The sequence below is a fragment of the Gavia stellata genome, unplaced genomic scaffold (assembly GCF_030936135.1).
Source record: "Gavia stellata isolate bGavSte3 unplaced genomic scaffold, bGavSte3.hap2 HAP2_SCAFFOLD_44, whole genome shotgun sequence".
Taxonomy (NCBI): Eukaryota; Metazoa; Chordata; class Aves; order Gaviiformes; family Gaviidae; genus Gavia; species Gavia stellata.
The window spans coordinates 866,021-881,234 of NW_026777121.1; the positions used below are offsets into that span (position 1 = coordinate 866,021).

General features: G+C 59.7%; 3 protein-coding genes across 3 annotated transcripts; all 3 read left to right on the forward strand.

Annotated features, from left to right (window-relative positions):
• Positions 1–1,505: 1,505 nt before the first annotated feature.
• Positions 1,506–3,561, forward strand: LOC132321727 (acrosin-like; the record flags this gene model as incomplete). Its single annotated transcript, XM_059835172.1, has 4 exons — positions 1,506–1,696; positions 2,037–2,317; positions 2,588–2,727; positions 3,214–3,561. Coding segments are annotated over 4 exons (960 nt in total), but the record flags the coding sequence as incomplete, so codon positions are not given.
• A 3,629-nt stretch (positions 3,562–7,190) lies between these two features.
• On the forward strand, positions 7,191–9,246 carry LOC132321758 (acrosin-like; the record flags this gene model as incomplete). Its single annotated transcript, XM_059835195.1, has 4 exons — positions 7,191–7,381; positions 7,722–8,002; positions 8,273–8,412; positions 8,899–9,246. Coding segments are annotated over 4 exons (960 nt in total), but the record flags the coding sequence as incomplete, so codon positions are not given.
• Positions 9,247–12,875: 3,629 nt separating this feature from the next.
• On the forward strand, positions 12,876–14,934 carry LOC132321760 (acrosin-like; the record flags this gene model as incomplete). Its single annotated transcript, XM_059835198.1, has 4 exons — positions 12,876–13,066; positions 13,407–13,687; positions 13,958–14,097; positions 14,584–14,934. Coding segments are annotated over 4 exons (960 nt in total), but the record flags the coding sequence as incomplete, so codon positions are not given.
• Between the last annotated feature and the right edge of the window lie 280 nt (positions 14,935–15,214).

Sequence of the window (15,214 nt, forward strand, 5' to 3'; positions counted from 1 at the left end):
CCCCAGCTTTATATGCTGAGCATGACGTCCTATGGTATGGAATATCCCTTTGGTCAGTTGGGGTCAGCTGTCCCAGCTGTGTCGCCTCCCAACTTTTTGTGCACCCCCAGCCTACTCGCTGGTGGGGCGGTGTGAGAAGCAGAAAAGCCCTTGACTCTGTGTAAGCACTGCTTAGCAGTAACTAAAACATCCCTGCTTTATCAACACTGTTTCCAGCACAAATCCAAAACACAGCCCCATACTAGCTACTAAGAAGAAAACTAACGCTACCCCAGCCAAAACCAGCACAATGGAGAATGGCGTGTGGTGCTGAGAGCGGGAGCATCCTTCTCTGGCTAGAGCCTAAAATTGCGTGTCCTTGGCCACGCGTACCAGGGGTCACAACTGCCCTTGTCGGTGTTGGCCCAGAACAGCAACGTAACTCATGGACAGCAAGGACAGGAAGCCTGCCAGAGGCTGTTGCTGTGGCTGACGTAGCCAGGATGGCCTGTGCTGCGTCTGCGTTTCACGGGGCTTTGTGCCGGAAGGCTGACACTGCTTGGGTACGCCTGCCTTAGTTGGCTTGCACATCACTGCTTGCCTGCCGCGGCTATAACCAGATTGGCTCTTCAATGCCCAGACGTGTGCCTAGTGCCTGGAGCAGTTCTGTTCTCTGGCGTATGCTTTTTGGGAAGGAGCTGGTGGCAAACGGCTGCAGGGAGCAGGGTGGCAGTGAACTTCCCAAAGAGGCTATGATGCCCCACTTGGTTTTTTCCTGCCAGCTGTTAGCAGGCAGTGCTCGGAGGCAGGCGCTGCTGCCTGCCACGGGGCCTGCACGCCTTCATCCCACAAGCACAGCATTCAGTGCTGGGTGGGGGGGGAGCGACTGTCGGGGGCGTCCGATGCCAGCTTCTGCCTCCCCTCCTGCTTGGAACCCCCCCATGTTGCCCCCCCTGCCCCGAGAGGCCACCACGCCCAGCACCCGGAACCAGCGACTCTGTGACATCAGCCCCGGGACCAAGGGCACCGCGGGCAACGCGAGTACTGCGGGCACTACGTCGTTTGCCGCGCTGGTGGCGACGAGCTCTCCGTGCTTGCAGCTGCCACGTGTTGCTGGCAGCGATGAATTTGCTCCGCCTCCTCGTCCTGCTGGCCCTGTGCGGGCCTGCGCACGGCACGTGGGACACCTGTGGGTAAGTAAGTGGCCCAAGGCTCCGGCAGGGAGCTTGGGCAACCCTTATGGGCTTCACTGGAGGGTGCCCGCTTGTCCCCCGTGGCCACGCCACAGCTTCCTGAACCCCACCTGGGAACTTCAGTTCCTTGCCAGCACCCACGCTGCTGGCACAACTGGCCTGCGGGGATAAAACAGAAACGGGGGCGGATGCATGCACGCCCCACGGGCTTCCCTGGCCTTGCTGTCCACGCAACGCCTTGTGGAGAGGGAAGACAGCTGACTCGTAGCCTGAAGAGCAGCAAGCCCTCGAGCAGGACAGTAATGAGGAGTTTCTGTTTCCAGAGGGACCTGCGGACTCCGGCCCATGGCTTCTCAGCACGGCGTGTCGCGCGTCGTGGGTGGCACAGATGCCCAGCCAGGGGCCTGGCCCTGGATCGTCAGCATCCAGGATCCCTGGAAAACAGGCACGGGGCATACATGCGGAGGGTCCCTCATCAGCCCACAGTGGGTCCTCACAGCAGCCCACTGCTTCATTGAGGCCAGGTAAGGGGAGGACCAGGGAACGCGGATATCCCCACAACACTAGCAGGTGCCCTGTCCGCAGCACCGCGTGCTACTGCCATCCCGTCTCCTTGCAGTCCGCCCAGTGCCTGGGTACTGCAGAGCCCAGCTGAGAGACTGCTCAGGAGAAGGCTGGGCTTGTGCCACTGCTTCCTAGCAGCCTCCAGCTCAACATTCCTTGTGCCTAAGGCGTGCCAGGGCACTCGCCCCCTCCCTAGCGCTGCGTGCCTCTCTCCCTTGTGGAGCAGAAGGCAGGGAACTGCAGGGCTGCTGCAGCACATGGCTCCGCTCCCTCTGACCCCTCTCTCCCTCTGCCTTCCAGGCACATCACCATGTGGCGCGTGGTGGTCGGGGCCACCCGGTTGACTCAGCTGGGCCCTGAGGCCCAAGTGCGCACTATCAAGCGGCTACTGGTTCACGAGCACTACAGTAACATCACGCAGAGGAACGACATCGCCCTGCTGGAACTGGACCAGCCTGTGCAGTGCAGCTACTCCATCCAGCTTGCCTGTGTGCCCGACGCCTCGCTGAGAGTGTCAGAGCTGACAACCTGCTACGCCAGCGGCTGGGGTTCCACGACTGCAAGATGTGAGTTCCCAAAAAGTACTCGTGTCCTGAGCGCAAGCTTGGCACGCAGGGGAGACGGGTTGGGCTTCCTGAGAGCAGAGGCGAAAGCCAGAGTCAGGCTGCGGGGACGCATGCCTCTAGAGAGATGGGCCTGAGCCATTCCCCAAAGGGAGGCACAAGGGGACCACCGGTACAGTGCCTTCAAGGTGCAAAGCCAAGCCCTAGGGAAGGGCTTCACCCACACAGGGGAGGAGAAATGGCAACGAGCTGCCTGGTGTTAATTCCTCTCTGTGCTCGCAGCTGGAGGATCAACTGATGTCCTGCAGGAGGCCAAGGTCCGCCTCATTGATGTCAACCTCTGTAACAGCAGCGGGTGGTACAGAGGGGCCATCCACACCCACAACCTGTGTGCTGGCTACGCGCAGGGTGGCATCGACACCTGCCAGGTAGGAGCGTGCTACGAGTCAAGCCCCAGCAGCACAGGCAGCCCTCTCACAACCGTCCCACACAGACCCCAGCGCGTGCTTTGCCTGGCAAGTCACCCTCCCACCGCTGGGTCCCCACCGCTGCTGGGGCTCACCTCCCCTTCCCCACCTGCAGCTCCTTGCCCAGTGCCCCCCTTGCCCCAGAGGCCTGCGACTCTGCCCACAAAGCCCATCCAGTGCTCTTGGCAGCACGCAGCTCCACATCCCAAGCCTGGAGCATGTGCGTTCCACACGTGAAGAAGGATCGCTGTGCAGAGAGGAGAGAGAGCCCTACCTTACAGGCCCACCACCCCCTCCCACACAAGCTCCTGTAGGCCCCGGCACCTGAGCGGGGCCTTTCTGTGCCGCAGAGCACAGCTCTGGCAGGTGCTGTGAGAGAGAAGGAGCCAGCCGTAGTGCTGACGGAGGCCACCCAACAACACCTTTGTCCTCTCTCCTCCACTGCAGGGCGACAGCGGTGGTCCTCTCGTCTGCAAAGATAACAATGCAGACTACTTCTGGCTCGTTGGAGTCACCAGCTGGGGGAAAGGCTGCGCGAGAGCAAGACGGCCCGGAGTCTACACCTCCACGCAGCACTTTTACGACTGGATCCTGGCACAGATGGGACTGCGCCCAGCAGTATCGGCTACTCCAACGCCACAGCCAGGCTTCACCTCAAGCCCCTTTCAGAGGCCGAGACCGATACCAACTCAATTGGGCACGTTTACACCCTGCCCATTTCCACTCCAGAGGCTGGTGCAATTCTTTACTCGGGTGCAGGAGCTCCTGCAGTTCCTAAGGGGGACAAAGGCCTGAGCAGCAGGATGGACAGGATCCAGTGCAGCCGGCAGCGTACCACCGCCATTTCCTTGGCAGTGCTGAAGGGCTGAAGCTGACTCAGTTCTTCCAATAAAATTGCCAATTTTCACAGCTAACCGTGCTTCAGTCCGATTCAGTCTCCCGGGCAAGGCAAGGACTTCCACGCCCGGCGCCTGCAAAACGAGGCCGCAGGCAGTCAAGTAGGGCACAAAGGGAAAGAGCCACTCAAAAGGGCTGAAACCGTGCCTGGTCAGAGAGGAGGGTGCTCAGAGCCAGCGTGAGATGGAGAAGACTGGCACACTGTGGCTAGAACAAGGATAGGGAAAAAATGATGGGACATGCAGACGACTTTGGGGGTGTGCATTAAGGCACACAAGCTGCCGACTAGGGCCTGGCGTAAGCCTTAGCTCACTGAACGGCCTGTGCGAAACTCCTGAGCGTGACAAGAGAAATTGCTGACCGTAGCGAACAGACTGAGCAGCTGACAGGAGTTACAGTGCCATGAGGAAGAGCCAGATTTCACGGGTAGTTGAGGGGGATTGATGGGAGAGGTGGCCCCACTTCACAGATAACTGAAGGGAGAGTTGGGCTCATTTTGGGGAGAGCAATCTGGCAGGGCCAGCAGTACCCAGGAAACCCCATCAGTAATGGCGTGGAAGTCCAAGGTGACCTAGCTAAGAGCACCTGCAACACCAAATCCGTTCACAGATGTAGCAAACCTGGGAGCAAGGGGGGAAAAAGAAGCAAGGGGCTAGGTCCCTTGTTTGGGAGGAGACAAGGGCAGAGAAAGAGGCGTTGAGGAAGATGAGGGGGATGTATAAGCACGGAAAATGGAGGGAAGGGGGTGGGGGTGGGGAATCAAGGAGCTAGGTGAACATAAGCCAACTTGTTTGCTTCTTTGACTCAGCCCAGCGCCTAATCCCCACAGTCCGTCCCACCTTCTTTCTGAGAGCGCTCCCAAATCCTTTTCTGTGTGGCCTCACTCTGTACCCAGTGGGGGGGTGGGGGGTGGGTCCAGGGGCCTGGCTGCTAGCAATGGCAGAAGGGAACTCTGGTCACAGGGACCCAGCGGTTGGAGACACCAAGTGTCTAGGGCCAGCTACTGGTGGGAGCACTGGCTGCGCGGGCAAGTTGCTCTTGAGCTTGAAGCTGGGCTAGTTCATGAGCAAGAGGAGATACAGAGCTGGAAAGACCCAAGGTCTGTGCCAACCACTGGGTAAGTAGTTTGACATCCAGCCATGGATTTTAGTTGAACTTACTTCCCTTGCTAATATTTAAGGCACTGGGAGAAGGCTGGGATGTGCCACTGCTTTCTAGCAGCCTCCAGCTCGACATTCCTTGTGCCTAAGGCGTGCCAGGGCACTCGCACCCTCCCTAGGGCTGCTTTCCCCTTTCCATTATGAAGCAGGAGGCAGGGAACTGCTGGGCTGCTGCAGCACATGGCTCCGCTCCCTCTGACCCCTCTCTCCCTCTGCCTTCCCGGCACATCACCATGTGGCACGTGGTGATCGGGGCCACCCGGTTGCCTCAGCTGGGCCCTGAGGCCCAAGTGTGCAATATCAAGCAGCTACTGGTTCACGAGCACTACAGTAACATCACGCAGAGGAATGACATCGCCCTGCTGGAACCGGACCGGGCAATGCCCTCTAGCCTCCAGGGACCTAGCCCCGCGCAGCAAACGCAACGCACGGGACTGGCTCCTGCTTTCCTCCCGTGACTGCCCTGCACTCCAGCATGGGAGCAAGGCTCCACCATACAGCTCTAGAAGGTAGACTGAGGAGATGAGGCTGATACAGGATTTACCAAAGCCATGGATGTCGTGGTTTAACCCCAGTTGGCAACTAAGCACCACCCAGCCACTCGCTCACTCCCCCCGGGTGGGATGGGGGAGAGAATTGGAAGGGTAAAAGTGAGAAAACTCGCGGCTTGAGATAAAGACAGTTCAATAGGTGAAGCAAAAGCTGCGCAGGCAAGCAAAGCAAAACAAGGAATGCGTTCACTACTTCCCACCGGCAGGCAGGTGTTCAGCCATCTCCAGGAAAGCAGGGCTCCATCACGCGTAACGGCTACTTGGGAAGACAAATGCCATCACCCCGCACGTCCCCCCCTTCCTTCTTCTTCCCCCAGCTTTATATGCTGAGCATGACGTCCTATGGTATGGAATATCCCTTTGGTCAGTTGGGGTCAGCTGTCCCAGCTGTGTCGCCTCCCAACTTTTTGTGCACCCCCAGCCTACTCGCTGGTGGGGCGGTGTGAGAAGCAGAAAAGCCCTTGACTCTGTGTAAGCACTGCTTAGCAGTACCTAAAACATCCCTGCTTTATCAACACTGTTTCCAGCACAAATCCAAAACACAGCCCCATACTAGCTACTAAGAAGAAAACTAACGCTACCCCAGCCAAAACCAGCACAATGGAGAATGGCGTGTGGTGCTGAGAGCGGGAGCATCCTTCTCTGGCTAGAGCCTAAAATTGCGTGTCCTTGGCCACGCGTACCAGGGGCCACAACTGCCCTTGTCGGTGTTGGCCCAGAACAGCAACGTAACTCATAGACAGCAAGGACAGGAAGCCTGCCAGAGGCTGTTGCTGTGGCTGACGTAGCCAGGATGGCCTGTGCTGCGTCTGCGTTTCACGGGGCTTTGTGCCGGAAGGCTGACACTGCTTGGGTACGCCTGCCTTAGTTGGCTTGCACATCACTGCTTGCCTGCCGCGGCTATAACCAGATTGGCTCTTCAATGCCCAGACGTGTGCCTAGTGCCTGGAGCAGTTCTGTTCTCTGGCGTATGCTTTTTGGGAAGGAGCTGCTGGCAAACGGCTGCAGGGAGCAGGGTGGCAGTGAACTTCCCAAAGAGGCTATGATGCCCCACTTGGTTTTTTCCTGCCACCTGTTAGCAGGCAGTGCTCGGAGGCAGGCGCTGCTGCCTGCCACGGGGCCTGCACGCCTTCATCCCACAAGCACAGCATTCAGTGCTGGGTGGGGGGGGAGCGACTGTCGGGGGCGTCCGATGCCAGCTTCTGCCTCCCCTCCTGCTTGGAACCCCCCCATGTTGCCCCCCCTGCCCCGAGAGGCCACCACGCCCAGCACCCGGAACCAGCGACTCTGTGACATCAGCCCCGGGACCAAGGGCACCGCGGGCAACGCGAGTACTGCGGGCACTACGTCGTTTGCCGCGCTGGTGGCGACGAGCTCTCCGTGCTTGCAGTTGCCACGTGTTGCTGGCAGCGATGAATTTGCTCCGCCTCCTCGTCCTGCTGGCCCTGTGCGGGCCTGCGCACGGCACGTGGGACACCTGTGGGTAAGTAAGTGGCCCAAGGCTCCAGCAGGGAGCTTCGGCAACCCTTATGGGCTTCACTGGAGGGTGCCCGCTTGTCCCCCGTGGCCACGCCACAGCTTCCTGAACCCCACCTGGGAACTTCAGTTCCTTGCCAGCACCCACGCTGCTGGCACAACTGGCCTGCGGGGATAAAACAGAAACGGGGGCGGATGCACGCACGCCCCACGGGCTTCCCTGGCCTTGCTGTCCACGCAACGCCTTGTGGAGAGGGAAGACAGCTGACTCGTAGCCTGAAGAGCAGCAAGCCCTCGAGCAGGACAGTAATGAGGAGTTTCTGTTTCCAGAGGGACCTGCGGACTCCGGCCCATGGCTTCTCAGCACGGCGTGTCGCGCGTCGTGGGTGGCACAGATGCCCAGCCAGGGGCCTGGCCCTGGATCGTCAGCATCCAGGATCCCTGGAAAACAGGCACGGGGCATACATGCGGAGGGTCCCTCATCAGCCCACAGTGGGTCCTCACAGCAGCCCACTGCTTCATTGAGGCCAGGTAAGGGGAGGACCAGGGAACGCGGATATCCCCACAACACTAGCAGGTGCCCTGTCCGCAGCACCGCGTGCTACTGCCATCCCGTCTCCTTGCAGTCCGCCCAGTGCCTGGGTACTGCAGAGCCCAGCTGAGAGACTGCTCAGGAGAAGGCTGGGCTTGTGCCACTGCTTCCTAGCAGCCTCCAGCTCAACATTCCTTGTGCCTAAGGCGTGCCAGGGCACTCGCCCCCTCCCTAGCGCTGCGTGCCTCTCTCCCTTGCGGAGCAGAAGGCAGGGAACTGCAGGGCTGCTGCAGCACATGGCTCCGCTCCCTCTGACCCCTCTCTCCCTCTGCCTTCCAGGCACATCACCATGTGGCGCGTGGTGGTCGGGGCCACCCGGTTGACTCAGCTGGGCCCTGAGGCCCAAGTGCGCACTATCAAGCGGCTACTGGTTCACGAGCACTACAGTAACATCACGCAGAGGAACGACATCGCCCTGCTGGAACTGGACCAGCCTGTGCAGTGCAGCTACTCCATCCAGCTTGCCTGTGTGCCCGACGCCTCGCTGAGAGTGTCAGAGCTGACAACCTGCTACGCCAGCGGCTGGGGTTCCACGACTGCAAGATGTGAGTTCCCAAAAAGTACTCGTGTCCTGAGCGCAAGCTTGGCACGCAGGGGAGACGGGTTGGGCTTCCTGAGAGCAGAGGCGAAAGCCAGAGTCAGGCTGCGGGGACGCATGCCTCTAGAGAGATGGGCCTGAGCCATTCCCCAAAGGGAGGCACAAGGGGACCACCGGTACAGTGCCTTCAAGGTGCAAAGCCAAGCCCTAGGGAAGGGCTTCACCCACACAGGGGAGGAGAAATGGCAACGAGCTGCCTGGTGTTAATTCCTCTCTGTGCTCGCAGCTGGAGGATCAACTGATGTCCTGCAGGAGGCCAAGGTCCGCCTCATTGATGTCAACCTCTGTAACAGCAGCGGGTGGTACAGAGGGGCCATCCACACCCACAACCTGTGTGCTGGCTACGCGCAGGGTGGCATCGACACCTGCCAGGTAGGAGCGTGCTACGAGTCAAGCCCCAGCAGCACAGGCAGCCCTCTCACAACCGTCCCACGCAGACCCCAGCGCGTGCTTTGCCTGGCAAGTCACCCTCCCACCGCTGGGTCCCCACCGCTGCTGGGGCTCACCTCCCCTTCCCCACCTGCAGCTCCTTGCCCAGTGCCCCCCTTGCCCCAGAGGCCTGCGACTCTGCCCACAAAGCCCATCCAGTGCTCTTGGCAGCACGCAGCTCCACATCCCAAGCCTGGAGCATGTGCGTTCCACACGTGAAGAAGGATCGCTGTGCAGAGAGGAGAGAGAGCCCTACCTTACAGGCCCACCACCCCCTCCCACACAAGCTCCTGTAGGCCCCGGCACCTGAGCGGGGCCTTTCTGTGCCGCAGAGCACAGCTCTGGCAGGTGCTGTGAGAGAGAAGGAGCCAGCCGTAGTGCTGACGGAGGCCACCCAACAACACCTTTGTCCTCTCTCCTCCACTGCAGGGCGACAGCGGTGGTCCTCTCGTCTGCAAAGATAACAATGCAGACTACTTCTGGCTCGTTGGAGTCACCAGCTGGGGGAAAGGCTGCGCGAGAGCAAGACGGCCCGGAGTCTACACCTCCACGCAGCACTTTTACGACTGGATCCTGGCACAGATGGGACTGCGCCCAGCAGTATCGGCTACTCCAACGCCACAGCCAGGCTTCACCTCAAGCCCCTTTCAGAGGCCGAGACCGATACCAACTCAATTGGGCACGTTTACACCCTGCCCATTTCCAGTCCAGAGGCTGGTGCAATTCTTTACTCGGGTGCAGGAGCTCCTGCAGTTCCTAAGGGGGACAAAGGCCTGAGCAGCAGGATGGACAGGATCCAGTGCAGCCGGCAGCGTACCACCGCCATTTCCTTGGCAGTGCTGAAGGGCTGAAGCTGACTCAGTTCTTCCAATAAAATTGCCAATTTTCACAGCTAACCGTGCTTCAGTCCGATTCAGTCTCCCGGGCAAGGCAAGGACTTCCACGCCCGGCGCCTGCAAAACGAGGCCGCAGGCAGTCAAGTAGGGCACAAAGGGAAAGAGCCACTCAAAAGGGCTGAAACCGTGCCTGGTCAGAGAGGAGGGTGCTCAGAGCCAGCGTGAGATGGAGAAGACTGGCACACTGTGGCTAGAACGAGGATAGGGAAAAAATGATGGGACATGCAGACGACTTTGGGGGTGTGCATTAAGGCACACAAGCTGCCGACTAGGGCCTGGCGTAAGCCTTAGCTCACTGAACGGCCTGTGCGAAACTCCTGAGCGTGACAAGAGAAATTGCTGACCATAGCGAACAGACTGAGCAGCTGACAGGAGTTACAGTGCCATGAGGAAGAGCCAGATTTCACGGGTAGTTGAGGGGGATTGATGGGAGAGGTGGCCCCACTTCACAGATAACTGAAGGGAGAGTTGGGCTCATTTTGGGGAGAGGAATCTGGCAGGGCCAGCAGTACCCAGGAAACCCCATCAGTAATGCCGTGGAAGTCCAAGGTGACCTAGCTAAGAGCACCTGCAACACCAAATCCGTTCACAGATGTAGCAAACCTGGGAGCAAGGGGGGAAAAAGAAGCAAGGGGCTAGGTCCCTTGTTTGGGAGGAGACAAGGGCAGAGAAAGAGGCGTTGAGGAAGATGAGGGGGATGTATAAGCACGGAAAATGGAGGGAAGGGGGTGGGGGTGGGGAATCAAGGAGCTAGGTGCACATAAGCCAACTTGTTTGCTTCTTTGACTCAGCCCAGCGCCTAATCCCCACAGTCCGTCCCACCTTCTTTCTGAGAGCGCTCCCAAATCCTTTTCTGTGTGGCCTCACTCTGTACCCAGTGGGGGGGTGGGGGGTGGGTCCAGGGGCCTGGCTGCTAGCAATGGCAGAAGGGAACTCTGGTCACAGGGACCCAGCGGTTGGAGACTCCAAGTGTCTAGGGCCAGCTACTGGTGGGAGCACTGGCTGCGCGGGCAAGTTGCTCTTGAGCTTGAAGCTGGGCTAGTTCATGAGCAAGAGGAGATACAGAGCTGGAAAGACCCAAGGTCTGTGCCAACCACTGGGTAAGTAGTTTGACATCCAGCCACGGATTTTAGTTGAACTTACTTCCCTTGCTAATATTTAAGGCACTGGGAGAAGGCTGGGATGTGCCACTGCTTTCTAGCAGCCTCCAGCTCGACATTCCTTGTGCCTAAGGCGTGCCAGGGCACTCGCACCCTCCCTAGGGCTGCTTTCCCCTTTCCATTATGAAGCAGGAGGCAGGGAACTGCTGGGCTGCTGCAGCACATGGCTCCGCTCCCTCTGACCCCTCTCTCCCTCTGCCTTCCCGGCACATCACCATGTGGCATGTGGTGATCGGGGCCACCCGGTTGCCTCAGCTGGGCCCTGAGGCCCAAGTGCGCAATATCAAGCGGCTACTGGTTCACGAGCACTACAGTAACATCACGCAGAGGAACGACATCGCCCTGCTGGAACCGGACCGGCCAATGCCCTCTAGCCTCCAGGGACCTAGCCCCGCGCAGCAAACGCAACGCACGGGGCTGGCTCCTGCTTTCCTCCCGTGACTGCCCTGCACTCCAGCATGGGAGCAAGGCTCCACCATACAGCTCTAGAAGGTAGACTGAGGAGATGAGGCTGATACAGGATTTACCAAAGCCATGGATGTCGTGGTTTAACCCCAGTTGGCAACTAAGCACCACCCAGCCACTCGCTCACTCCCCCCGGGTGGGATGGGGGAGAGAATTGGAAGGGTAAAAGTGAGAAAACTCGCGGCTTGAGATAAAGACAGTTCAATAGGTGAAGCAAAAGCTGCGCAGGCAAGCAAAGCAAAACAAGGAATGCGTTCACTACTTCCCACCGGCAGGCAGGTGTTCAGCCATCTCCAGGAAAGCAGGGCTCCATCACGCGTAACGGCTACTTGGGAAGACAAATGCCATCACCCCGCACGTCCCCCCCTTCCTTCTTCTTCCCCCAGCTTTATATGCTGAGCATGACGTCCTATGGTATGGAATATCCCTTTGGTCAGTTGGGGTCAGCTGTCCCAGCTGTGTCGCCTCCCAACTTTTTGTGCACCCCCAGCCTACTCGCTGGTGGGGCGGTGTGAGAAGCAGAAAAGCCCTTGACTCTGTGTAAGCACTGCTTAGCAGTACCTAAAACATCCCTGCTTTATCAACACTGTTTCCAGCACAAATCCAAAACACAGCCCCATACTAGCTACTAAGAAGAAAACTAACGCTACCCCAGCCAAAACCAGCACAATGGAGAATGGCGTGTGGTGCTGAGAGCGGGAGCATCCTTCTCTGGCTAGAGCCTAAAATTGCGTGTCCTTGGCCACGCGTACCAGGGGCCACAACTGCCCTTGTCGGTGTTGGCCCAGAACAGCAACGTAACTCATAGACAGCAAGGACAGGAAGCCTGCCAGAGGCTGTTGCTGTGGCTGACGTAGCCACGATGGCCTGTGCTGCGTCTGCGTTTCACGGGGCTTTGTGCCGGAAGGCTGACACTGCTTGGGTACGCCTGCCTTAGTTGGCTTGCACATCACTGCTTGCCTGCCGCGGCTATAACCAGATTGGCTCTTCAATGCCCAGACGTGTGCCTACTGCCTGGAGCAGTTCTGTTCTCTGGCGTATGCTTTTTGGGAAGGAGCTGGTGGCAAACGGCTGCAGGGAGCAGGGTGGCAGTGAACTTCCCAAAGAGGCTATGATGCCCCACTTGGTTTTTTCCTGCCACCTGTTAGCAGGCAGTGCTCGGAGGCAGGCGCTGCTGCCTGCCACGGGGCCTGCACGCCTTCATCCCACAAGCACAGCATTCAGTGCTGGGTGGGGGGGGAGCGACTGTCGGGGGCGTCCGATGCCAGCTTCTGCCTCCCCTCCTGCTTGGAACCCCCCCATGTTGCCCCCCCTGCCCCGAGAGGCCACCACGCCCAGCACCCGGAACCAGCGACTCTGTGACATCAGCCCCGGGACCAAGGGCACCGCGGGCAACGCGAGTACTGCGGGCACTACGTCGTTTGCCGCGCTGGTGGCGACGAGCTCTCCGTGCTTGCAGCTGCCACGTGTTGCTGGCAGCGATGAATTTGCTCCGCCTCCTCGTCCTGCTGGCCCTGTGCGGGCCTGCGCACGGCACGTGGGACACCTGTGGGTAAGTAAGTGGCCCAAGGCTCCGGCAGGGAGCTTGGGCAACCCTTATGGGCTTCACTGGAGGGTGCCCGCTTGTCCCCCGTGGCCACGCCACAGCTTCCTGAACCCCACCTGGGAACTTCAGTTCCTTGCCAGCACCCACGCTGCTGGCACAACTGGCCTGCGGGGATAAAACAGAAACGGGGGCGGATGCACGCACGCCCCACGGGCTTCCCTGGCCTTGCTGTCCACGCAACGCCTTGTGGAGAGGGAAGACAGCTGACTCGTAGCCTGAAGAGCAGCAAGCCCTCGAGCAGGACAGTAATGAGGAGTTTCTGTTTCCAGAGGGACCTGCGGACTCCGGCCCATGGCTTCTCAGCACGGCGTGTCGCGCGTCGTGGGTGGCACAGATGCCCAGCCAGGGGCCTGGCCCTGGATCGTCAGCATCCAGGATCCCTGGAAAACAGGCACGGGGCATACATGCGGAGGGTCCCTCATCAGCCCACAGTGGGTCCTCACAGCAGCCCACTGCTTCATTGAGGCCAGGTAAGGGGAGGACCAGGGAACGCGGATATCCCCACAACACTAGCAGGTGCCCTGTCCGCAGCACCGCGTGCTACTGCCATCCCGTCTCCTTGCAGTCCGCCCAGTGCCTGGGTACTGCAGAGCCCAGCTGAGAGACTGCTCAGGAGAAGGCTGGGCTTGTGCCACTGCTTCCTAGCAGCCTCCAGCTCAACATTCCTTGTGCCTAAGGTGTGCCAGGGCACTCGCCCCCTCCCTAGCGCTGCGTGCCTCTCTCCCTTGCGGAGCAGAAGGCAGGGAACTGCAGGGCTGCTGCAGCACATGGCTCCGCTCCCTCTGACCCCTCTCTCCCTCTGCCTTCCAGGCACATCACCATGTGGCGCGTGGTGGTCGGGGCCACCCGGTTGACTCAGCTGGGCCCTGAGGCCCAAGTGCGCACTATCAAGCGGCTACTGGTTCACGAGCACTACAGTAACATCACGCAGAGGAACGACATCGCCCTGCTGGAACTGGACCAGCCTGTGCAGTGCAGCTACTCCATCCAGCTTGCCTGTGTGCCCGACGCCTCGCTGAGAGTGTCAGAGCTGACAACCTGCTACGCCAGCGGCTGGGGTTCCACGACTGCAAGATGTGAGTTCCCAAAAAGTACTCGTGTCCTGAGCGCAAGCTTGGCACGCAGGGGAGACGGGTTGGGCTTCCTGAGAGCAGAGGCGAAAGCCAGAGTCAGGCTGCGGGGACGCATGCCTCTAGAGAGATGGGCCTGAGCCATTCCCCAAAGGGAGGCACAAGGGGACCACCGGTACAGTGCCTTCAAGGTGCAAAGCCAAGCCCTAGGGAAGGGCTTCACCCACACAGGGGAGGAGAAATGGCAACGAGCTGCCTGGTGTTAATTCCTCTCTGTGCTCGCAGCTGGAGGATCAACTGATGTCCTGCAGGAGGCCAAGGTCCGCCTCATTGATGTCAACCTCTGTAACAGCAGTGGGTGGTACAGAGGGGCCATCCACACCCACAACCTGTGTGCTGGCTACGCGCAGGGTGGCATCGACACCTGCCAGGTAGGAGCGTGCTACGAGTCAAGCCCCAGCAGCACAGGCAGCCCTCTCACAACCGTCCCACGCAGACCCCAGCGCGTGCTTTGCCTGGCAAGTCACCCTCCCACCGCTGGGTCCCCACCGCTGCTGGGGCTCACCTCCCCTTCCCCACCTGCAGCTCCTTGCCCAGTGCCCCCCTTGCCCCAGAGGCCTGCGACTCTGCCCACAAAGCCCATCCAGTGCTCTTGGCAGCACGCAGCTCCACATCCCAAGCCTGGAGCATGTGCGTTCCACACGTGAAGAAGGATCGCTGTGCAGAGAGGAGAGAGAGCCCTACCTTACAGGCCCACCACCCCCTCCCACACAAGCTCCTGTAGGCCCCGGCACCTGAGCGGGGCCTTTCTGTGCCGCAGAGCACAGCTCTGGCAGGTGCTGTGAGAGAGAAGGAGCCAGCCGTAGTGCTGACGGAGGCCACCCAACAACACCTTTGTCCTCTCTCCTCCACTGCAGGGCGACAGCGGTGGTCCTCTCGTCTGCAAAGATAACAATGCAGACTACTTCTGGCTCGTTGGAGTCACCAGCTGGGGGAAAGGCTGCGCGAGAGCAAGACGGCCCGGAGTCTACACCTCCACGCAGCACTTTTACGACTGGATCCTGGCACAGATGGGACTGCGCCCAGCAGTATCGGCTACTCCAACGCCACAGCCAGGCTTCACCTCAAGCCCCTTTCAGAGGCCGAGACCGATACCAACTCAATTGGGCACGTTTACACCCTGCCCATTTCCACTCCAGAGGCTGGTGCAATTCTTTACTCGGGTGCAGGAGCTCCTGCAGTTCCTAAGGGGGACAAAGGCCTGAGCAGCAGGATGGACAGGATCCAGTGCAGCCGGCAGCGTACCACCGCCATTTCCTTGGCAGTGCTGAAGGGCTGAAGCTGACTCAGTTCTTCCAATAAAATTGCCAATTTTCACAGCTAACCGTGCTTCAGTCCGATTCAGTCTCCCGGGCAAGGCAAGGACTTCCACGCCCGGCGCCTGCAAAACGAGGCCGCAGGCAGTCAAGTAGGGCACAAAGGGAAAGAGCCACTCAAAAGGGCTGAAACCGTGCCTGGTCAGAGAGGAGGGTGCTCAGAGCCAGCGTG